The sequence below is a fragment of the Neopelma chrysocephalum genome, unplaced genomic scaffold, assembly GCF_003984885.1.
Source record: "Neopelma chrysocephalum unplaced genomic scaffold, ASM398488v2 Primary Assembly neopelma1_80b, whole genome shotgun sequence".
Lineage (NCBI taxonomy): Eukaryota > Metazoa > Chordata > Aves > Passeriformes > Pipridae > Neopelma > Neopelma chrysocephalum.
Window position 1 is genome coordinate 177,030 of NW_020897742.1, and position 23,439 is coordinate 200,468.

General features: G+C 36.1%; 1 protein-coding gene across 1 annotated transcript in view; it reads left to right on the top strand.

Annotated features, from left to right (window-relative positions):
• Positions 1-23,197, top strand: part of APOB (apolipoprotein B) — a 36,247-nt gene extending 13,050 nt beyond the window's left edge. Inside the window, 16 exon segments of the mRNA XM_027690357.1 lie at positions 16-192; positions 489-680; positions 1,424-1,591; positions 2,776-2,987; positions 3,507-3,689; positions 3,913-4,034; positions 4,603-4,813; positions 6,073-6,248; positions 6,383-6,570; positions 6,833-6,978; positions 8,466-8,842; positions 9,796-17,370; positions 18,158-18,272; positions 19,091-19,274; positions 20,307-21,910; positions 21,912-23,197. Coding sequence (XP_027546158.1) covers positions 16-192; positions 489-680; positions 1,424-1,591; positions 2,776-2,987; positions 3,507-3,689; positions 3,913-4,034; positions 4,603-4,813; positions 6,073-6,248; positions 6,383-6,570; positions 6,833-6,978; positions 8,466-8,842; positions 9,796-17,370; positions 18,158-18,272; positions 19,091-19,274; positions 20,307-21,910; positions 21,912-22,044 — 11,763 coding nt within the window. The 3' untranslated portion in view covers positions 22,045-23,197.
• The last annotated feature ends 242 nt before the right edge of the window (positions 23,198-23,439 follow it).

Genomic DNA, 23,439 nt, shown 5'->3' on the forward strand with positions numbered 1-23,439 from the left:
TCCTGTTCATTTCAGCTTGGCTTGGATGGAAAGGGTTTTGAACCAACACTGGAAACGTTGTTTGGAGAGAAGGGATTTTTCCCAGACACTGCAACCAAGGCCTTGTACTGGGTTGATGGCAAAGTGCCAGAGCAGGTTTCCAAGGCACTTTTTGACTATTTTGGTCTGTCCCAGGATGGCAAGCAGGATCAGGTACAGCTTGAAAATATTTTCTTTGCAGCACAGCATTCCTGTTTTTACACAGTAATTACAGCATTTACCTCTTTTTTCTATATTTGCCCTCTTGTCTTCTGGTGAGCTAAAATACAAACCCTTAGTGCTATTTAACAATGTATTTTCTTAATTGTATTTGGGAGGAGTCTTTGCCTGGAGACAAATCTGTAAGAGCACATGCAGAGTAGCTGACATTCACTAAGTAACTATTCTAGATATATGATCTTACAGATTTCTTATAAATCTGTTTTGCTGCTTTCTGACTGAATTTTCAGGATATCATGAAAGGAATAATACTTAACCTCGAAAAACTGATAAAAGAATTGAGCAACAAAGAAGCTCCTGAGGGAAGAGCATATCTGAGAATCCTGGGAGAAGAACTTGGGTACATGAAACTCAATGATTTCAAACTGCTGGGAAGCTTGATTTTAAAGAGTGCTAAAACTCTTCAGATTATTCCCGAAATGGTATGTTTCTGATACACCAATGTGCATTATTAATTTTTTTCTACCAGATTTTTTTAAGATTTAGATCATATTTAATTATTATGCAAAGATATTTCATACCAGCATGAAAATAAAATTGTTTAAAATAAAATATCCATGTTTGGTCTGAAAGACTCTGAGAAATCCATGAAGACTCCTCAATAACCAAGAGGAGTCCTCCTGGAAGACTGGTGAGGGGAAAGAAAGAGAAAGTTCAGATCTTATTGTATTATTGATATTTCTACAAGAACAATGCCCAAAATCTTAGTACAGGTCATTAAGTTATACTATGAAATTTCTAATTATGAAAATATATGTTAATATTAAACAATTCATCTTTGTCATGTTAAATAGAAAAGAAGATGTAGTACAGTTTAGGAATATTTGGTAAAACTCTTCTTTCGTTGAAGTAAAAAAAAGTGCTTTGCCATTGACTTTGGGAAAATCAAAATTCACCTTTGTATGTGTATGTTAAGGTAGATAATACCGGTGTATTGAGGCAGGTAAAAAAAATCTCGTATTTGTTTAAAGATCAGATTTTGCTAAACAGTCTTAAGTACATTTTTTGAAGGAAGGAATCTGTAGAATTTAAATTCTATACTCCATATGAAATTAACTTTTTGGTTATAGAGTTGCAACCATTCCCTGATCCATTTTTAAAGTACAAAATGCTCATATTCCAAAGTGTGTATTTGGTATTGTTCATTTCCTTGTTTGATTCACAGATTGCACAAGCCATCTCAAAAGGTGTTGACAGGGATTTATTTGTCCACTACATATTCATGGACAATGAATTTGAGCTTCCAACTGGAGCAGGTTTTCAACTAAAGTTTGCCTTGTCTGGAATTGCAACACCTGGGGCCAGAGTAGCTATGAAACTTCAACAAAAAAGCGTAAGTCTCAATAGCTGTCTATATTTATTTCTCTTCCTAATAATCTACAATCTCATTTATGGATAAAACTGTAACAACGGTAAAAATTTTAAAGATTACAAAATGTTCTTGATATGAAAAAAAACCCTCATTAGAAGTCATTTGTGGATGACATTTAGATTAAATTAAGAAGTAATGCATATAATAAATTAAGTATGAGACACAATAAAATTTATTAATTAAAAGTGTTTAAATCACTCCTTAAAAAATAATCCTTTTAATCTCTGTTCATTTCTTTCTCCCTGCTCTCAAATTACAATGGTAAAAAAGCTACAGTTTGCGAATTTGCTGTTCAAGCCAAAAAATTAACAAAACATTTTTTGTGGCCAATTCAAAGTGAAAAATTTGATTATCAGTTCAAAGAAATAATGAAAATTGAGTCAAGAGACACATTTCTTTACCTGACAGGAAACATTTTAAAATTGTAACAATGAAAGAGCATATGACACAAAATTAATTATCCAGTTAAAATTTTAAAAAGTTTAATATTTCCATTCTTTTTTACACTTCTGTAATTTATTTTTCTCTAATTTAGTCAATATTTCATAAAAATTTCTTAGTAGCTTCAGTTCATCTAAACTTTCAATTTTCCACCATGTATAAGATTTAAATAATAATAGAAAAATAAATGCTGAAAATTAGCACTGGTTGCCCTTAATTACCTTTGGAATTTTTCCAGAATTTTGCATTCTGTCACTTCTTTCTGCAATGACCAAAACAAAAGCTTGCAAAAAAGCTGGTTTGTGTTTAAAGAAGTTCAGATTTTGGATCCATTTCTTTTTTGTCAAAGTTTGCTCATTGTTTTTGAAAATTGTTAATTTTTTTTTACAATGGAAAACTGGCTCTTGTCTTCAGATTTAAAAATACGTGCAAGTATTTATGTAGAAAATGTTTCTGAAGCATGAGTATTTTTACATTAAAGTAGGAAAGGATCCTTGGCATTACCATCTTGCTGTACTCGTTACATTACAGTTATGACTTATGTGGTCCCTCTGATTATGTGATATAGGAATCAGATTTTTTTAATAGAAAAATCAATTATAGAAAACTTACCTCAAGATTATCAAGAGTATTATGTTTGCTTTATATAACCAGCAAGAATTGTATTGGGCAAATAAATAACCCATTTTGTTTTTATTAAATAGATGCAAGCAGATGTCATTGCTAAACCTTCAGTAGCAGTTGAGTTTGTAACACACTTGGGAATAAACATGCCTGAATTTGCTAGAAGTGGTGTGGAGGTGAATTCTAATATATTCCATGAATCTGGCATCGAAGCACATGTTGGTGTAAAAGCTGGACAACTGAAATTCAGCATTCCTGCTCCAAAGGCTCCAGTAAAGCTCCTCAGTATCAGGTAATGAGAACTTTCAAGGCTGTGCTCTTCCTTCTCTTCTTGGCTTTTATTGTGGTGGAATTGAAATGATAGAGCAGTCATGGAGAAATTTTCAGTTCAGAAAAATCCCAGACATTGTAAAGCTGGGATAACTTCTTTCATAAGATAGGCAAATAGCCCAGATAAGTGATGACTTGGAGTCATGGCTTAGAGATTATATAATTTGTCATTATTTTTGAAATTTTATACAAGACTTACCGTTTCTATTATTTTGTTTTCTTTCACATAAAATTATTATGGAAGCGATACTATTTTAGATTGAATCTAAATGGACTACTTAGAATAATTTTAGAGAAAGCAATTGCTCAATACATTATATTTATCAATAATACTTAATAAACACATTGATCATTTAACCACCAAATGTTATTTCCTTTAGCCCCTACATTAATAAGTGAGTTTTATTTAGAAATAACCTTGTTAAGAGGACAATGTCTGAGCACCTGCCCTGGGAATAAATGACCGACTTTTCTGTTCCAGCAATACACTGCATTTGGTGTCTCCAGGCAAAACAGAAGAGATTCCACCTCTGACAGAGAACCAAGAAACCTCAACTTCTTGCGAGCCTTTCATGCCTGGTCTAAACTTCTGCACCAAATTATTGTACTCTAATGCCACTTCCACAGAGGCAGCTCCATATTTCCCCTTGACTGGAGAATGCAGGCAAGTCATGTCAACCTAAACTACGTTTATTTTGTGCTAACTACCCTTCGTTCCCAGGGCTTAGTATCTACAGTACTCTCTTATGTAAAGCTTACCTTTTAAAATCTTTAATAAAAGACTAACATCAACAGACCAGAAAGCTGTTGAGAATGATATGATTTCGCCCATTTAAGGTCATGGACAAAATAGTTATTTACAGGCCATTTGTTTACTCCTTCTTTAGATTTGAAGTTGAAATGGTGTCCACAGGTGAAGTGAAGGAATACTCTGCAAGTGCAAACTACGACCTACAGAGGGAGGGAAGTGACCTGATAGACACCTTAAAGTTTGCTGTCCAGGCAGAAGGTAAGAATTTGAAAAAAACAGTATGGTTAAGCTCAGTTTTGAAGTGTGTCATTTAACAGGAAAGAGATTTTTATTAATAAATCATAATAGAATTTTTTACAGTATAAAATAGAATACCATTTTCACACCCAAACAGTCCAACACTTTAACTCTATTTTCTTATATGTATACAATCCCAGTGCAAGATTTTCATGGTGAGAGACTGCTTTTGTATTTTATAATTTAAATAGAAGTGTGAAGTTGTTGAATGGAAGCAAGAAAGTGGAGACGTTACTGGGTTCTGTATAAGGAAGAGAAAAATACTGTTTCTGATGAAACATGAAAGTAAAGCATACAAACCATCTGTAGGATCATTTAAATAATGAAAATAGTAAAGGCCTTAGTGGATCATGTATTTAAGAAGATGAGAAGAAAAAGGATAACTCAGTTTCTGATTCAGACTCATCAAATGTTGTGTTAGATCTTTAACGTGATATAATTTTAAGTTGATCCTTATTTATTCTCCTTTTAAGAAAAGTCCAAACAGATTCCATGGTCGTGAATGACCAAAGTACATTATATTTTCTAGGTGTAAATCAACATGAGGCCACATTGACCATCAAGTACAACAGAGACAGAAAGATTTTGACCAGTGATGTCCACATTCCAGATGTTGATGTTGACTTTGGTACAAACCTCAGAATTACTGATGAATCCATTCCTGGGAAGAAAGCATACACCTTTGTCTTAGACTTTAACAACAAGAAGATTCCTGAAGTTACTCTTAGTGGCCAGATAAGGTAACGCAGAAAACCATTTAGAATTTTACAGCTGCCTTTGAATAAGACAACTGAAGGTTTTATTGAATGTAGAAAATGTGGGGAAATTTTATCCTATTTTGGAGTAATTTCTTAGATAGAGAAGCATATAAGCTTGTCATTAAACCCCTCTTTAAAAAAACTTTAAAGTATTTTATTTGTAATAGATCAAATACATATATATGATACACCAACTGATCTTTCTTACTATATGCATATATATAATTTGTATTACAAGTTCCTTGAGCTACTTCTTCCATGTTTGCACACACATGACTACAAGAATGCATTGTACTAGTGTTATTGCAGGTGTTATATCCAAGGATATAAACAAGGCAAGGTTTGTTCAGAGAGGTATTATCTTTTACTGGATGTGTTTGGCTCTAAAAAAACTTATTACATCTCCCCATGAAGAAATCTAATGGCACTCAATAAGAAACAAAACCAAAAATAACTGAGAGCTTCCTGTAAAAATTCCCACGCTTCATGATGAGAATATTTCCGGGAACACCTACAGGGGAGCTAACAAAAATGTTCAGCCTGCCAGGGTTTCTAAAATTGTCTGCCTCACAAGCCCATATTGAAATGGGCTGATCACATTCTTTAATAAACCTCAATCTTCCATGGAATTCTGTGATCTTGATGGTGCCCCAGGGAGTCTTTGTCTTTGCTGTTCATGCAGAATTGCCTCTGATATCAGTGGGAGCTTTGGACAGATGTCAGGGACCTCAATTCCCTTTCATTTGCACTAACATAATATTAGAAGTTTGCTCAAGTCAACAAAGTTACAGAGATATAAAATATATGGGAATAAAGGAAAATGAAGCCCAGTGGCATAATATATTTTGTCAAGTGTTTTGTTTCTATGCAATTCATGGCCACGGTCTGTATCCTTAGTAGAGAATTCAACTAGAGTAAGGCATTTCAGAATGTGGTTCTGGTACAACATTACCAGGAGAGGTACATATTTCCATCCTTTTCACTCTTATGAAATTAACATAGACTCGTTATTGTGTGTATCTGCATAGTAGCATTATAATAGTTTACCACAGGTTTTCCAGAGTAACCAGCAGAAGCTGAAAACATCCACTGAATTGGAACAGAGTTTACGATTTTGATTCAATCTGTTATAACACCTATTATGCCTCTGCTATAGATTTAAATGCTGAAATTGCTCCTGAAGCATAAGTAAAAAAGTATAGTGCAATATTTTTATTCACATTTACTTTTTTCTTTCGCAGATATGCTGGAGTGGAAGAGGCAATGTTAAGAGGCACCATTTCTATTCCTCGCCTGCAAACTGAACTTAGAAGTGAAGCATTGGCTAATTATTCACCAAACAAAGCATATCTTCAGATCAGCTCAGCTGCAACAATTCATGGAAACTCAATTTCAGAAAGAGTTCTTCTCAGATATGGTAGAGGCAAAAACATGATCCACATATACAACTTATAAATTTAAATGTATTTTTACATTGGTTTATAGTATATCTCTCAACAGAATAAGAATATGACTGATTTTACCCTTTCCTTTTAAATTCATGATTTTCAGATTCTGAGAAAGTTGAGCTAGAGTGGAATTCAGGTGCCACTGCTGCTGTGAAAAAATTGTCTTCTGGCTTCCCAGTCGACTTTTCAGACTACCCAAAAACTTTAGAGAAGCACGCCAACGAACTGCTGGATCGGAAAGTGGCTCATACGGACATGACATTGAGACATATTACATCACAATTTATCGTGGTATGGTTCAACCTACAGTACCCATTGCAGCTCCATCACATAGCCCTGATGAATTCATGCCTCCCCCAAGGAAGCCAAAATAGGAGCTACTTGTAAAAGAACCCATCAGATTGAATAAGCTGTAGATTTCCAACTTGGATTGAACCAGTCACTTTATCAGATGTGTAGGGCTCAGCGTATGGATAGTTACAATGACTTCCAGATAACTTTACTGGGAAGTTATTTACTTGTTATTTACTTTGAAAAACTTTTCTCGTTGCAGGCAACCAATACTTGGCTGCAAAAGGCATCAAAAGATGTCCCCTATGCCCAGATTCTGCAAGACAAACTAAGTGGAATGCAGGAACTGAACATTCAGAAATTTAACCTGCCTGTTATCACTATTCCTGAAGAACTTTTCCTGAAAAGGTGGGGGGTGAAATTGAGATAGTGACACAGGAAATTTAAAATAGTTATTTGCTCATATTTTTGTGTTATTTTATTTTACTTTGTTTTTGTCGGACAGCATGGAATTACTGTAAACAATAGGATAAAATTGGAATCATAATGAAGAATTTTAAGACCAGAGAAATTAAATTATGGGGAGGAATTATTGCATGTCTTTAATGCAGATTTGACTTTACAGCAGTCACTTATGCAGTATGTGAATATAACCTGAAGTATTGTATTATATTGTAAGGAGTACTAAATGAAAATGCAGCATTCAACAGACTTTAAGTCACGGAGCTACTGAAGACATATTTCCCATAGATTTGTGTCCTGCAATCCTGCAGACTCTTTATCTTTGGCCATAACCCTAGTAGCTCTACATTTTTCTGTGCAGTCCTATTGGACAGTTCTTCCCATCCCCTACACATGCTGGTTAACCTTCTCCAGTAGAGTCACCTGACCTCTTTCCATGTCTGACTTGCATTTTGTCTGCCTTAGATTTGTTTTTCCATGTATTATATTACGGTAATATGAAACTGTATGTTAATGACACACAACTCTATTGCTTCCATTGTGTTCCTGAGCTAAGTATAAGCAAGGAAGAAACTGTTTTTTCTCCTATATTCTTATCATCTGTGCTAATAATAATAATAGAATTTTTTACTGCTCAGTTATGTTGCTTTTTAAATTTTTTAAGTAAAGGAACAAATTTCAAAAGTGTTTACTTAATTTTCATCCTAGGATGTAGTTCTAAATGTAAAAAAGAAGATTTTGCAATATAAAAGACCACTTAGGCAAACAAGAAGAGTATCTTTGCCAGCCTATTGTTCATTCACAAATTAAGGCCAAGTTTCCTTCTGTTTTGCTTTTTTGTAATTACACTTTTTCCCCACAAGCTTTCCAGTTGACAATCCATTTTTTCCAGTCCTCGCTCTTAGTCAAGTGGTCAGATTTTTATTGCTTTTTATTCAGAATAAAATAAATGCTGAATATTTGTATGAAACTTTTGAAACACTTATAATCAGAAAGACAAATTCTTAATAATTTAGATTGTTACAGTATCTAATGCTAATAAAACTTCCTGCATTTCTATAAGAGTGCCTCCCTTTTTTTAGGAAGAATACAATTGCCTTTTTCTGGTACTCAGCATCCTACAAGTGTGGCAGTGTTTTTGGAGGATTTTTTTTTTACTTGACCTATAAGTCTCCCTGATTATGAAATGAGGGGTAAAAACATTGACAGAATTCACTGACACCAAAAATGCTTTCAGTACTTTTTCTGATGAACGAGTACATAAAAATATTGACAACAGATGATTATTACATTTCCCTCTAAAACTAAAGTCAGGACATTGGTATAATCATGGTAAGTAAGCTCAGTATAATGGGCAGAGTAGGGAATCATGGAATTTTCTGTATGTGCTTTATGAACTTACAGTTTCTAACAGAGTTATCTTTATTTTCTAGTGAAGGCCGGATGAGATACTACTTAAATAAAAACAGTTTTGTAATTGATATTCCGTTGCCCTTTGGTGGAAGATCATCCGATGACATATGGATGCCACAGACTGTTAAAACACCTCCTCTGGTAATGGAGTCAATGGGAATAAGTGTGCCATCTCAGGAATACAGAATTCCGACATTTAGTATTCCAAAATCCTATCCCTTCCGTGTGCCTTTACTGGGCAAGTTGGAGGTCTCTGCTAATGTGTACAGCAACTATTACAACTGGACAGCAGGGTACACTTTGACCAACAGCACCACAGAGAGAGCATCCGGCACAAAAACTACTTATAACATGAATGCTGACTCAGTTTTTGATCTACTTTCCTACAGTGTAAAAGGTAAGAACGTGTGCTAATACTGCAGTGTTGGCAAAACTATTTTAATTGCTTTGTTTTCCCTGTATCAGGGACAACACATGAATTTGGCTATGCTTGTTTAAAGAAAGGTGTTGCATAATCTCAAATCACTTTGTTTTTAAAAATATTATGTGTGTCTATTTACTCAGGCAGTAAAGGTGAAGTCAATTTAATTCAAAAAGTGTTTTAAGGTCCATATTTTTCTGGATATTCCTTACTGAAGATAATGCCCTTCAAAACTGCAGGCAAGATTCTAAAAACACTTGTGTAGCTGACAAGTCAAGTGTTTTCAAAATCAGGTGTGCACGTGCATGTGTAGATATGCCCACAATTTATTTCTCAGTCTATTTATATCTATATATGTATATATTTATATATATACACATATATATGTATACATATAAGTGTGTATGTATGTATATATATATAATTGTCTTATAATTGATCTATGTCCATATATTGCCGTAAGATGATATTTTTAAGTTAGTTCCCCTAAAATTGCAGTTTGAGTTTTCAAATTGCAAGAGGACAAACTGACTTCAGTTTTTTTCCTAAACTCCTCACCATAACTGAAGAATGATAAAGGAAACATTAAAAAACAGAAATGTTAGATATGGGCTATTCTTGTAAGTCCATCTTCTTAATTTAGGTTTAAATAATGACATAATTTTGTGTCATTTTACAACATTATATTTAGTAGAGTAATGTAAGGACTTAATTTATTCATAGTTCAAAACTTTAGCTTCAAATATCAAAAAATGGCCATTTTTACAGAACTATTCAGGATTTATCAAAACACTTAGGCCTTTAAAACAAAATGGTATAACAGTAATTGCAGTTCAAGCAGTAGCATAGAAGTTCAGTGGCATCAGACAAATTGTTAGAGACAAAATGGTATAGATGACACATCTTTCACCTCCTTTTTCTTATTTCAGGTTCTGGAGAAGCATTATATAACAGAAATGGATTCATCTGTGCATATGAAAATCACCTAAAACACAGAGTCTTAACATCAGTTCTAAAGTTCTCCGGCAGAAAGAGTTATGAACCTGATCCAGTTGCAAACTACACCTTATCACTTACAGCATCAAGTACTCTGGGTCCTCAGCTTTCGTTTTCCAGTGATATTATTTCTGAGAAGACAAGTAACATGAATATCAATAACGTCAAAATGGAAGGGCAGCTGGTAGTGGCCCCTTTCTTTGCAAGAAGTGTTTACACTCTATCAAGCACATACAATGAAAAGAGACGGGTTTTAGAAGGAAAATCAAATCTGAAGATGGATTCCTCTTACCTTGAGGCTACCAATCAGATGTCTGGCAGATACAGTGATGGTTCATTTTCCATTACTTCAGTTTCTGATGTACAAAGTGGACTATTAAAGAACACAGCTTCACTGAAGTATGAAAACAACCAGCTCAAAATGTCATCTGAAACCAATGGGAGGTATCTATATACTGCAGGTGTCCATAAGCTTGAAATAATTTTGTCAAAGAAGATGGCAGCACTTCGATCTGAGTACCAAGCCAATTACAACCAAATCCAGTATTCTGCCTTGTTTGCAGGTTCTCTCAATTCCCAGGATCTTGTTTTCAACACTGATGTATCCCTGACTGATCAAAGAAATCGAGCTGCACATAAGTCATCACTCAATATTAATCGGTACGGTCTGGCCAGCAGCGCAACCACAAACGTGCAGTTTAGTCCACTGGCAATGCAGAGTGAAATGAATGCCAAGCTTGACAATGCTGGAGGCTCCATGTCACTGTCCTCTTCTGGGCGCTATGGTAAAAACAATGCAAAATTCAATCTAGGTGGGAGAGTGAGCCTGAGAGAAATAACTCTGGGAAGCGAATATCAGAGTACGGTTCTGGGTATGGACAACAAACATGTTTTAAACTTCAGAGTTAATAGAGAAGGACTCAAGTTTTCAAACAATTTGCAAGGATCATTCAAAGATATTAAGCTGGAGTACACAAATGACTTGAATATTCCCGGTTTATCCTTAACATTTGCTTCAAAGTTAGATAACAGCTTCAGCGTTGACAAATTCCACAGGCATGTTTTTGACCTACAACTGCAGCCTAGCTCACTTACAGCTAAACTAACCAATAATCTTAAATACACTAAAACAGAAGTTTCCAACAAAGCAGAACTGCTTCTTGAGCCTCTTAAGATGAACTTGGGTGGCAACGTCAGAGGAGCCCATGGAGCAGATGAAATAAGGCACACCTACACCCTTACATGTGCTGGTCTAACTGCTGACTTGAAAACAGATACAGTGGCAAATATTCAAGGTGCAGCGGTGAGTCACAGAGTTAACCTGGATGTGGCAGGACTTTCTTCCTCAGTTACTATGAACACAAACTGTGATTCCAAATCTCTCCGTTTCAGCAATGCTCTGCGTTCCACTATGGCCCCATTTGCTGTCACCGCTGACATACTCACCAGTGCTAATGGAAAGCTGGTTGCTATGGGTGAACACACAGGAGACCTGTACAGCAAATTCCTGTTTAAAGCAGAGCCTCTTGCTTTCACTTTCTCCCATGATTACAGAGGATCTACCAGCCATACCTTGAAGTCTAGTGGAAGATACACTACACTGCTTGACAACAAAGTTCATATGCTTTTTACTCCATCGGAGCAGTCGAGTGCTTGGAAATTGAAAAGTCAACTAAACAATAATGTATATACACAAGACCTCAGTGCTTACAATGATGCAGAAAAGATTGGTGTGGAACTTAGTGGAAGAGCTTTAGCAGATCTCTCTGTAATGGATACATCAATTGTACTACCATTAACATCTGAAGAAGTTAATTTAATTGATGTATTGGGCCTCAGGAGCAGCATATCAGAGCCTCAGGAATTCAGCGTCTCTGGCTTTGTGAAGTATGACAAAAATAAAGATATGCATCTTATTAACCTACCCTTCTTGGAAAGTTTGCCAGTTTACTTTGAAAAACTGAGAGGCACCATTCTATCCACGCTGCAGGCCATACAAAGTTACCTGAAGAACATTGACGTAGAACAACATTTGAGAAAATACAAGGCAACTTTGGATAAACTCCCACAGGACATTAATGATTATATGGACAAATTGGATATGAAAAGCAGAGTTAACAGCATGAAAAATAATTTGGTTGCTTTCACAAAGGACTACAGAATAACATCTGATGATATGCAAATTATGCTGGAAAAAGTCATGGACAATCTTCAAGAAATACTGTCTCAGCTGCAGATCTATCTGATAGAAGTTGAGCAATACATCAAAGACTGTTATGAGCAGTATGACATTAAAGCACTTATTGTACAGCTTCTTGATCAAATAGTTGAAACTATGACAGCTCTAGATAACAAATATAAGGTAAGAACAACTGTAATCAACATCATTGAAAAATTACGGGTTTTTTTCCGACAATATGATCTTAACAAAATCGGAAGCAGCACTTTGGCTTGGATTAAAAATGTAGATGATGAGTACAGGATTACAGCTAGGATACAGGAAAACCTAGAACAACTCAAGATTCAGATTCAGAATATTGATGTCAGAAGCATTGCAGAAAATTTGAAACGGCAGATTAAAACATTTGATACTAAAGAAATTTTAGAAAAATTTAAGCGTTCCTTGCCAATCGAAAAAATTCATGAAATTCTTGAACAAATCAAAGACTTTATTCTAAATTGCATAGAGGACTATGAAGTATCTGAGAAGATCAGCGCTTTCCGAGGTCATATGCACAAACTGATTGTAAAATATGAAATTGATAAGCAGATATATTTTTTAATTGACAGAATGATAGAACTGCTTAACAAGTACAGAATAAAAGAAACCATCCAGAAACTGACCATCTACCTGCAAAATATTGATGTGAAGTCATGCTTTGATAAAGTTGTTGCTTTTGTTGATGATGCTGTCAAGAAAGTGCAAACCTTTGATTATGAAAAGATGATAAAAGAAGTCAACAAGTTCCTTGACATCATTATTAAAAAGCTCCAGGCTTTCGACTATAACCAATTTGTTGATGACGCAAACAAAAAAATCCGGGAAGTGACCCAGAAAATAAATGAGGAACTCAGAAATCTAGAACTTCCACAGAAAGCAGAAGCACTGAAACAGTATATGAGAGATTTTAGAGCTGTGATTTCAAAATACATGGAACAACTAAGGGACACCAAGCTCGCTGCGCTAATTAACTGGTTCAGGGAGCTCATAAACTCAACAACGTTTGCTAATCTGAAAGCCAAGGTAAATGAACATCTGGAAGACCTGCGAGAGAGGATTTCTGAAATGGATATTTCCCAGGAATTGCAGTGGTGTCTTCAGAAGATAAGCCAGTTCTACAATTCTGTTGTCATATACATATCTGACCAATGGAACATAGCTTTTAAAAAAATTACTACCTTGGCTGAAGAGTATGATCTGAAAAATTGGGCTGAAAATTTAAACCAGTTTGTTGAAACAGGATTTATAGTCCCTGAAATCAGGACTGTTCTAGGCACTATACCTGCCTTTGAAGTTAGTCTGCGAAGTCTTCGGGAAGCAACATTTCAAACACCAGACTTCTTTGTTCCACTGACTGATCTGCATATCCCCTCCTATGAGATCAATATTAAGAAACTAAAGGATATGAAAATCCCAATGAAATTTACTACCCCAGATTTTAAAATTCTAAATGCCTTTGAAGTTCCTTCCTTTACAATTGACTTGATTGAGATTAAGCTTCTGATTGTGAGAACGATAGACAAACTCATGTCTGGCGAATTTCAGTTACCAGCTATTGATTTCTATTTGAAAGATTTGAAGATGAGAGATATGCCTTTTTCCGACATTTCTTTCCCAGAAATACAAATGCCTCAGTTTCAAATACCAGAATTGTTGATTCCAAAACTAAATCTAAATGAGCTCCAGATTCCTAACATGAAGATACCAGAGTTCCAGCTTCCACATATTCCACATACTGTGACTGTCCCTACATTTGGCAAATTGTCTGGTGCTTTCAGAGTTACCTCTCCATTCTTTTCACTGTCTACACAAGCTGAATTTCGTAATGCTACAACATCTGCAAACAGTCCAGAATTTGTGACCTCCATTTCAGCTCAAACAACGTCCAAATTAGACTTCCTAGTTTTCAGTGTTATTGCAGATTCACGTCTTTTGGCCCCTGACATGAAGCAACTGAACCTTAAAAATGCCATGAAAGTCAACCATAGGTTCCTTAAAGTTGATCACTCGAATGAAGTGGTATTTCTAGGAACTTCAGTATTAGGTGAAGCTGAAACCAGGGCAAACTTACATACAGAGAAAAATTTAATAGAACTACAGAATAATTTAATGGTCAAGCTGCAGAGAAAAATTTGGATGCAGAGTGGAACAGCGTATTCCCACAGACTGAATATTCCACAAGCCGATTTCCTCCACCAGGCTGATCTGTTCAGTAATATGACAACAGAGGTAGAAGCAGGACACATATCATTTACCTCCACTGGTAAAGGAAATTGGAAATTGCTTTCACCTCTTTTCTCTGATGAAGGCACTCATGATTCACATGCTATTTTCAAGGTTGAGGGCCCCATTATTACATTTTCTGCCAACAACAGAATAAATGATAAGCACCTGAGAGTCAACCAAGCTATGAGATTTGAATGTGGTTTCCTAAATTATGCAACACTTCAGATTCAGTCTGAAATTGAGTCACAGCGCGTGGGACGTAGTGTTCTGAATGTGAAAGGCACAGGACAGCTTGGAGAAATGAAAGTAGAATTAACAGGCTCTCACAATGCTCGACTCCATGGACGGATTGTTGGAACTGTAAATAATGAGCTTTCCTTCCTGGCACAGCCTTTTGAAATTCACCTTTTAACAAACAATGATGGAAATGTGAAAATCAGCTTCCCTATGAAGGTGACTGGCAAAATTGACTTCCTGAATAACTATAGGTTTGCCCTCAGTTCATCTGTTCAGCAGGTCAGCTGGCAAGCTACTGGCAGATTCAATCAGTATAGATATTCCCATAACATGTCTGCTGGCAACAATGATGACAGAATTGAAGCTCATGTCGAAATGAATGGTGATGCCAACCTGGACTTCCTAAATACTCCTCTAACCATTCCTCAGATTCAGATTCCCTACACTGGACTCAAAACTCCTCAGCTAAAAGACTATTCACTGTGGGAACAGGTAGGCCTGAAGGAATTATTGAAAACAACAAGACAATCCTTTGATTTAAATTTGAATGCTCAGTATGAGAAAAACAAAGACATGCATGTAATCACCCTTCCTTTAGCAACAGTGCAAGAAGTACTTAATAAAAACATCATTTTGTTCAACAAGCATTTTGAGAAAGGAAGAAACGCTGCTTTAGATTTTCTCACAAAGTCATATAATGAAGCCAAAACAAAATTTGACAAATACAAAATACAAACATCACTGAACAAACTACCACGGACCTTCAGAATTCCAGGATACACCATTCCAATTGTGAATATTGAAGTTTCTCCTTTCACTGCTGAGATGCCAACCTTTGGTTACACACTCCCAAAAGAAATAAGCACAAGAGGATTCACAGTCCCGTTTATTGGCTTTTCAGTTCCATCTTACACACTAGTCTTACCTTCTCTGGAGCTTCCAGTCCTTCATGTCCCACAGGATCTACGCACCTTAAAGCTTCCTAGATTCAGAATCAACAGCCCAGCAATCTTAATTCCTGCCATGGGTAATATTACTTACGACTTCTCATTTAAATCCAGTGTGATCACTTTAACTGCAAATGCTGGACTGTTCAATCAGTCCGATGTTGTTGGACATCTCAGTGTCTCATCCTCTTCTGTCATTGATGCACTGCAATTTAAGCTGGATGGTTCAACAAGTTTGACAAGAAAAAGAGGGTTGAAGCTGGCCACAGCATTGTCCCTGAGTAATAACAAATATCTAGGAGGAAATCATGATAGCACTATTACTCTTTTAAAGAGGGTCATGGAAGCTTCAGTGGCAACAAATATAGAAATGGATACACCAGTTTTAAAAATTAATTTCAGCCAAGAACTTTCTGGAAATACAAAATCTAAACCCACTCTTTCCTCAGGCATAAAATTAGTATATGATTTCAATACTTCCAGATATGGCACCAGTGCTAAGGGAGAAATTGCTCACAAATTTGCTTTAGAGAGCCTTACATATTACATATCAGTAGAAACTTCTACAACAGGGGATATTGATGGAGTATTTTACACTGGAAATGCATTTTCTGGAAGTTTAGACCACGAGGCAAACATCTATCTGAATGCTAATGGGGCTCGGTCAGCTCTCAAGTTTGAGGCCCACTCTAAAGCAGAGGGACTCTGGAACAGTGAAATCAAAGAAATGCTTGCAGTTGAAGCATCTACCCGTCGTGTTTATGCAGTCTGGGAGCACAGCGGGAAGAACTATGCACGGTATACACCTCTTTTCACAACAACAGGGGCTCAGAGATGCAAAGCAACCTTGGAGCTGGCTCCTTGGGAACTATCAGCAGATCTTCAGATTCAAGCCACTCAGCCAAATTCCTTCCTAGACACAGCATCAGTTAAACAGGTTGTTGTAGTGAAAATCAGTCCTGCAAACCAGAAAGTTGGCTGGAAGGGTGAAGGCCAAATTCAGTCATTATCCCTCAGTCATGACATGCAGTTATCAAATGAAAAATCAAAGGCAAAATTTGATGTTTCTGGATCTTTGGAAGCATACATGGACTTCCTCAGAAACATAATGTGCCCCATTTCAGAGAAGAGCTTATGGGATATCTTGAAGTTGGACGTCACTACCAGTGCTGGCAGGAAACAGTACTTGAATGGCTCGGTATCCCTCGTGTACACAAAGAGTGAGGATGGTTACTTTTTCCCCATACCTGTGAATAAGCTGACCGATGGTTTCACTGTCACTATTCCTGAGTTACACCTAAAGGCTCCAAGCCCTGTTCTCAACACTCCAAAGTTCAGACTTCCTTTCACCACTCTCCAGGTCCCAGCATACACCATTGACCTGCGCAACATCAAAATTCCGCAGACACTAAGCACAGTGCCATTTGATGTCCATTTACCCACACTGCCAAAACTAAGATTCCCCAAAGTGGATATAGGAACCAATTATATTACATTAGAAGAATATAAAATGCCATTTTTTGAGATGACAATACCTGAATATCAAATAACGGTGTCTCAATTCTCTCTTCCAAAGAGTATTTCACTTGGCACTTTCCATCTAGATCTGGATGAAGTAGCTAATAAGATTGCAGATTTTGAACTGCCTACAATTACAATTCCTGAACAGAAAATTGAGATTCCCCCTCTCAAAATATCCTTGCCTGCCGGAATTTACATCCCATCATTTGGTGCCTTGACCGGATCTTTCAAAGTTGCTTCCCCTTTGTACAACGTCACCTGGAGAGCCGACTTGACAAACAAGAAGGACTCTTTTGAATATTCCATTGACTCTACATGCAGCTCAACATTGCAATTCCTGGAATATGACCTGAATGGTAAGACATTAAAATTCTATATGCCATGATTTGGGGGGAAATACTGTATACTGCACTTTTTCAGATTTATTTTTTTCTCCAGGCTTTGCATGTGAAGGTGATGTTGTCTACTTAGCATTGACATTAGATGATACTTCTTTTAGCAGCAACAGCATTTTTTCATAAATTATTATCAGAGTCTCAAGCAGTCGTCTTGAAGGAGATATATATATATAAATAAAATTACATATTGTGAAAAAATGGGAAAAATGGGAAATATCTTCCTAGCAGTTTCTTACTTTAAATTGTGAAACAGCATAGCATTCCCCTATTACTTATGGTAATACATGTAAAGGAGAGAAGGCAGATTGACTTTTTCACTGTTTCAGTTCAAATGAAGAAATACCTATTTTTTTCCTTAGGAACTTAACAGATTTGATTTCAAAATTTTTTTCAAACCAGAAAATTGAAGTCCCACATAGCATTGAGTTCTAGACTTTATAATAATACTAAAAATATAGATCAGAATAAAATTCTAAACTCTCAAGAAATTAGAATATCCACTTATGATCTGCATTAATGCAAAATATTGTATCCATGTTAAGATAAAGAATGTGAATTTTAAAATACTCCAGTTGAACAAATATTTTCATATCTTTTCATTTGGGACATTATGGGCATTCAGTTTCTTGAAGTGGAATTTTACGTACCAGTGAAACACCTCACAAATGGCTCTCTAACATACATGTAGTTTGTATTGTTTGCTGGTATGTTCTGGTAATACACACATTTGAAATCTTTTTCACAGTTGTTTCAAACTATAAATACAAGGAAGACATGCTTGTTATGAAGACCACTGGCAGCTTTTCGCATCGTGACATGAGTGCAAACTACCAGGAAGATTTTACTCTTTCAGAAATTGGGTAAAGATTTGCTCTAATAGTATTGTTTCTAATAGGTGTAATTGTCAATGATGTGTTGTTACTTTGATCCCTAATGTCCCAGAGGGCTTTGCTGTAATTAATAAGAATCTGTGTAGCTACTCTGTCATTATTGCCTGTGTCTTTTTCCCTCTCAAGTTAGCTTGAAAGCTGTTCCCTCTCAGCGTTTCTAGAACAGCTTTTCTCAGCAGCCACATTTCAGAAAGCTGCTGAGACATAAACACAGTAGTTCATATTCAGAGCAGTTTTAGATCCGATCATCGATGTAGTTTTTTTTCCACTGGATCCCTCTGTCACCACAAGCCATTACTGGGTAATTTTTATTCACAAGCGCTGGCACCAGGGATTACAGAGTTGGCCTTCTCACTGCCTGTTTTGATCTGCAAGTATTTTGTTGATACACCCAAGGGACAGAATCTGTGAAGGCAAGTACAAATGCAGATAAACGGTAGTGCCTATGCTTGCATTGGTGAAAAAAATTGCATCAGCTTGTAGAAATCTGTAGAAATCTGATGGTGGTACAGCTACAGGTTTTGTTTTGCTGCTGTAATTTAATGAAAATTCCCAACAGAGCTCAATATAGTTTTATCTAAAACAGGAAAATTGGAGTGACATGAACTTTTGAATGTGTTAGGCTAAATTCTAAGAAATGTGGATAGCAAAACTCTACATTTTCTTTTCATGACAAAGACATTGTTTGCATACGTGTATATAAAATAATAGGTGGTATTTCATGCAGACATACTGCATTGGAATTGTGCTTTGTGCATTCCTTCATAGCTGTGTGTTTACTGTTGTAGAGCCATGGAAAACAGTGCATCACTAGATATCATCAGCCCCACTTTCACAGATGTCCATGTGCGTTACCATGAGAATGAAAGGAGGTCATCCCTCTCAGTATCCTCACCCTCAGCTGGGACCCTGGGTTATGTCATTGAAGTGGATGACGAAATTCTCACTGGCAGAGTTTACTACCAAACTCAGGTAAACTTGATATAAACAATAAAAAGCAGAAAGGTTTGGTGTGGTCAGAGGAAAAGTTTCCTTTAAATTTTGTGTGTGTTTATGTTGAGATATAAATTAACCACCAAATAAAAAGTATATTTTCAGTAATTAAAGTTTTTATTTCCTACACTGACCTTTCTGCTACTGAAAGTAACATCTGCGTGAAGAGGCTGTTTCAGCTCCTCCACACAGTTTTTTTTTTCCTCTCCTATGGTCAAGAAGACACACCCACTGAAAGTCAAGAAAGTGCAAAGTCATTTTAGATAAGCCGCCCATTAGGTTTAATATGTAGCTGTCAGGCTACTTAGAATTAAAATAAGAAATAAGTGGCCATTATAGGAATCAGGCCACTGGAAGTGGTCAGACCACCTGTGAAGTGCCTTTCTTAATCCATTAATATGTTACAATACATAATGAGAATTAAAAACCTTACTAGATTTGCTAGCAAAACACACTTCTTATTATTGGCATACTACAAGAATTTCAGAATCCAAATCTTACCTTCCAAAATGATATACTAATTTAGGATTCGCAAGTGACTCATAATTCACTATTTACTACTAAAAAATGGTAAAATTTTACATGTAAATAGATTCTTATTTGAGGATTTCTTAGTTACTCTGAGAACTCTCTAAATTGTCTCATTTATTTAAATAATTACAAAATTAAATCTTTTAATGTTTCTATATGAAAAAAATTCTTTTCGAATTCATTTTAAATTATTTCAGGAATGAGTAAAAAGCTCATTTCCCAAAGTAATTCACCTACCTTATAAGACATGATAGGCATTTAATACAAAGGAAGGAAAAATCTTATTCAGAGTCAAATTTTAAAAAAGACCAGACTAAGTTATGTTCTGGTCCTGCTGTTTGAAGAAACTCAAAGTAGTTTGTCTTAATATATGATAAAATTAAAGATGCAACAATGAGAATATTGAAATATGCTCAGAGATAATATTAGATTTGTTGTATATACAAGTTACATTTTTCTTATCCTGCTTTGTATTTTCAGTCTGCTCCTCAGAAGGACATTGACATATTAACAACTGAGATATCCTTCAAGGAACCTAACTGGGCTCACATGAAATTCAACTGGAACGAAGATGCTGCCAAAGACTTGCTGTTGGGTCTGAAAGAAAAAGTGCCTAAAATGACAAATGCAGTCTATAGGTATGTTAATCAGTATCATAAGGAGCATATGGGAATGGAAATTAGTGCTGCCACCTTAATGATGAAGAACATGATGCAGAATAATGCTGACAAAGCATACACATTTGCTGTGAAACAAATAGATGAAATAGATGCTCAACTTCGCACAGCTGCCAATGAGGCCTCTGGCAAATATCAGGAGTTGAAGTTCAAAGCTAAAAGGCTGTATCGAAGAGCAGCAGATCAAGCTGAACAGTTCAACTATCAAAGAATAAAAGCAAAACTTTTGGATGTCACAATTGACATAATAGAAGATTATCACCAGAAAATTAAACACCTAATTGACTCAGCCATTGAATTCCTGAAAACCACAAAATTCCAGGTCCCTGGGCTGTCTGAAAAGTACAGTGGTGAAGAAATATACCTCATGACTACAGAGAAGGTAGCAAAAAATGCTGATTTATGCCTTTCAAAACTTCAGGAGTACTTTGATGCCTTGATTGCAGCTATCAATGAGCTGGAAGTCAGACTTCCTGCTTCTGAAACAATTCTTAGAGGTCGTAATGTACTTGATCAAATTAGAGAAATGCTGAAAGATTTGCAGGACAAAATCAGGCAGACATTTGCTACTCTTCAGGAAGCTGACTTTGCAGGAAGACTGAAGCAACTGAAAGAAGTAGTACAACAAGTTTTTCAGAAGGTAGAAGAAATGGTTAGAAGCTTGCAATCCAAAAATTTTGAAGACATCAAAGTCCAGACACAACAGCTGTACAAAGATGCAATGGCTTCAGACTATGCACAGAAACTGATATCCTTGACAGAAGATGTTAAAAAATACATTTCTCAGTTCAAAGATTTTAGCCAGAAGACTTTCCAGGACCTTTCAGAAAAGCTGCACCAGCTGCTCCTCTATGTAAAGTCACTGCGGGAGGAATATTTTGATCCAACTACACTTGGACAGTCAGTGAAATATTATGAGGTGGAAGACAAGGTACTAGGATGGCTGAAGAATGTAATAGATGTTCTTGTGGATTGGCACAACAAGAATGTTGGAGATCTTGCTGACTTGGTTACACGCCTGACAGATCAAATAAGAGAATTGGTGGAAAACTACAGCCGGGAATATTATGACCTTATAACTGATGTGGAAGGAAAAGGAAGACAGAAGGTCATAGAACTCTCATCTGCAGTTCAGGAAAAAATCCGATATTGGTCTGCAGCTGCTAAAAGGAAAATCGATGAACATAACAAGCAAGTCAAAGAAAAACTCCGGGAGATCTATGGGCAGCTTACTCATTCCCAAGAAAAGCTAATCAGTGAGGCCAAAAGGTTAATTGATCTAACTGTAGAAAATTACTCTGCATTCCTGCAATATATCTCAGAGCTTCTTCGTTGGTTTGAGCAAATAACAGCTGAGAGCATAAAGCCTTATATAGCTGTTCGTCAAGGAGAGCTTAGAATAAATGTGCCCATGTGACTGGCAGTCCATTTACCAAATGCCCCAAAACAGTAGAGAGGACCTCAGAAACAAAGTGGAAATGATGCACATACTGATTCAGCAAGCCGTTGAGAAAGGCTCCAGGGAACGGGAAGAAATGTAGCAATTCACTGATGAACAACTCGCCACTGAGCAACTGGTCTTCAGCAGGTTATGGAAAATATTCAGCAGCACATGAAGAAATGAATGTACGTGCAGAAGAGAAGTAACAAGTTTGTACCACAATGTATTTAAAAAAAACAGCAATCAGTATACTGGGGCTTCAGGTAGATACTGTTTGAATCTGAATTTGTAAATGAAAACTTAATAATCTACACTAGGTTATTTTAATAAGCTTAATAAGCCAATAAATGAGTTCTTTATTACATTTTTGTGTCATTTATTACAGCTACTTTTACTTGGACCATAGTGCTTAATCCAACAGTTGTCAAGGTCAATGGGAAGTCTTTTCTTTGGTTTCACTGTATGTTGGATCAAGCCAATAATGTGCAATACATATTGTAAATAGTCACAAAAGCTATGAAGTTCATAAAACAGGTTTTAAGATAAAGGTCACATTCATAAGCCAGTTGAAGAAAGACTTGGAAACACATCTGATTCGCAGCATAGAAACCTTCAGAGATAAATCTGAGAGAAAAAGAAGAGGAAAAGAGCATGTACGAGAACATGAATTAAAACATTGATAAATTCTGGAAAAAACATCAAAAAATTGAAAAATAACATAAAAATATAAACATATGTAGAAATCTGACTCCTGGAAAACTGCAGGTAATAATATCAATGTTCTGTTAAGAAAAGTTAATTTATGCCTATATCAGTTTTCAGACAACTATGCCAAGAATTTTAGATGGGTTTTCTTTCTACTGGCTAATTTATGTTTCAGAAATACAGGGGTTTCTCACCTGTTTCCCCATGATATTTCTGTTTTCACATCAAATTGTCTATCTTTTACTTATTGTGAGTTTAGTTAATTGTCAAAGTTTCAATGACATCGTGCATGATGGGAGTCAAAAAGTTTTCCCCTTCTAGGCTGAAGCCTCGACCTCGTTTAAATGAATTCTCAATTTAACAATGAATTTAGAGAATTTTGAAGAAGTCACTCACAAAATAGGACTGCTTTTGAGTGGAAAATATGCGGACCTACTACGGTGTATTTTCAGTTGTTGGAATACTATATAGATAGTCCTTGAGAAAGGCATGCTAAGGCTGAAACAATGTTGCCTCTTTGAGAATAAAGTCTTTGACAAACACCACTAGAAATTTTGTGTACATGTCTGGTTTGATGCAATCAGTTCAATTCTGTGATATGGTTGTCACTTGTTCATTGATGGGAAAACAGTCTGTTTTCATCCCATGGTATGATGAAGTACATACATGACAGAATGGAGCACCACGACTTTGACATCCCTATTGATAAACAATATTATTGCCTGAGTAACTCTTCCAGTAATGATTCTTATCAGATAAACTACGTGAACCCCAAAATCAGAATCTGACA